The 2,108-nt window shown below is 51.6% G+C and overlaps 1 protein-coding gene across 1 annotated transcript in view; it reads right to left on the bottom strand.

Annotated features, from left to right (window-relative positions):
- The window catches only part of CNNM2 (cyclin and CBS domain divalent metal cation transport mediator 2), a 145,312-nt gene that overhangs the window by 1,786 nt on the left and 141,418 nt on the right, over nucleotides 1-2,108 (bottom strand). Inside the window, exon 8 of the mRNA XM_007470459.1 lies at nucleotides 337-521. Within this exon, the coding sequence (XP_007470521.1) occupies nucleotides 337-521 (185 nt within the window). The remainder of the gene's footprint in view (nucleotides 1-336; nucleotides 522-2,108) is intronic.

The raw sequence follows: 2,108 nt of genomic DNA, 5'->3' as shown, positions 1-2,108 counted from the left end.
AAAGCTTGCCCACCCCCCCCCCCCCCCCAAAGCTATCTTTATTTCAGCCTAAGAAAAGAGCCCCATCTCTCGTGAAGACTGGCTGGAAATGTTTACTCATTTTCTCACCCTCTCCAGCTCTCATTCCCTGAAAAAGCCACATTTGACTTGGCAGCTCACTGGACAGAGCCAAGGAGACCGATGTTCTTCCCCAGCCAGAGTCAGGGCACAGGAGCTGGAGGCAGGCGCCCGCAAAATGACCGAGGCAGGCTCGGCGCAGAGGCCGCAGAGCCAAACGCTTTTGGTGGAAGCTGACCGCCGCCTGCCGGGCCCTGCCAAGCCGTTGTCTCCTCTTACCTTAACAAACTGGAGATCAGAGAGGGCTCGCACCGAGTAGTCAGGGATGTAGACTTGGAGGAATGAAGAGCTGAGCTGATTGTTGCTGCTCCCCAACGTCGGCGTTATCGCATCGATCCGGTCACTGCGACTGAGAGAGTCCGAGTGATTCAAGCCGCATGGGCGAGGAGGTGACTTGTTTTCACCTGGAAAAGGAGAAGAAACCCAACTGCCTTTTAAGTGAGGTAGATGCAACTCAAAGCTCTTTATTTTCCCAATAATAATGAATAGACAAGCTCAATCAACTTATGCCAGATGCCTCGGCCATGCAGCTCAGCTGCAGGGTCTCCTACAGCACGCTCACGGCTTCTCCTGCAACACGTTCCCGGCCCCCGTCCATGCCAACAGACCCAATCCTCCGAGTATCCAATAGCAAAGACCCCATGGCTGCACACTGTGTCAGGATCACAGGCCAGGGAGGCGAGGTCCGAGACACAGAAGCTACTTGATACGAAACGTGGGCTGTAGGAAGGCAGCACTGCATTATTTTTCCAGAAGCAAAAACAAAGGACTCTTGAACGTTCATAAATGAGTACATGTTTTTAAAGGGATCAAAACGCTTCTGTCTGCTCATACCATACCTGGCAGCCAAACCTGTTATCTTTGCCTCTGACCCCAGTAAAATCCCTGTCAGGCAGCCCGAGGACATCTCAGGATTGTTAAGAACCCTGGAAGACACCAAACCCTGAGACGGTTTGATTAGGTCACCTTAGGTGCTGGGGGAGTCTTCAATGAGATCGACAGTACTCTTTCATTAAAACAAAGTGAAAGGAAATCCAGGTGAGTCTAAGTGTTGCTGCTTTTAGAGGCATGTTCACCATAGCTTCTAATAAATTTCATTAAAAATAAAACCCACACCCTCAGCAGGGCTTCTTCCATTTTTGCTTTTCTAGTCAAACCTATTGCACAAATATCAACTGGGTGCCCACGCTGAATTGCACAATGTCACGCGATTGAAGGGGACCAATCCTCCCACCTGATGGTTAGCTCCTCTTTGCAATGTGTCCCTGACTGGCTCTCAGCTGGTCCCACCCTTCAACTGTCGCAAAGTCTGTCATCACACCCATCAAAATCTGCTTCCCGGGCTTCCCTGGTGGCGCAGTGCTTGAGAGTCCGCCTGCCGATGCAGGAGAAGCGGGTTCGTGCCCCGTTTCGGGAAGATTCCACATGCCGCGGAGCGGCTGGGCCCGTGAGCCATGGCCACTGAGCCTGCGCGTCCGGAGCCTGTGCTCCGCAAATGGGAGAGGCCACAACAGTGAGAGGCCCGCATAACGCAAGGAAAAAAAAAAAAAAAAAAAAAATCTGCTTCCCCAACTTCACTCGCCCCCACTCTGTGGGGCTCTGAGTGCCTTCCATTCCTCTGCTACTTGGAATAGCCCTTAGTCTGAAGACAGCTAAGTCTCTTCCACTCCGGGCTAAATGATTCAACTGTTCACCTCACATGTTTCATCCCCCCGCCCCGCTTACCCCATCCTGACCATTGTCTGAGAGTCCATTCAGCAAATGTCCCTCTTTTCTTTTTTTTTTTAGGCCACGCCGTGCGGCATGCGGGATCTTAGTTCCCCAACCAGGGATCAAACCCGTACCTCTTGCATTGGGAGTGCAGCGTCTTAACCACTGGACCTCCAAGGAAGTCCCAGCAAAGTCCCTCTTAAAATATGACATGCAGAACAGAACATGGCAAGTACTCAAGGAACCTCATATGGCGAGTCCCCTCTCTCCTAAAATTTTCA

This window comes from Lipotes vexillifer, unplaced genomic scaffold (assembly GCF_000442215.2).
Source record: "Lipotes vexillifer unplaced genomic scaffold, Lipotes_vexillifer_v1.1 scaffold916, whole genome shotgun sequence".
Lineage (NCBI taxonomy): Eukaryota > Metazoa > Chordata > Mammalia > Artiodactyla > Lipotidae > Lipotes > Lipotes vexillifer.
This window is presented reverse-complemented; position numbering and strand designations above follow the sequence as displayed.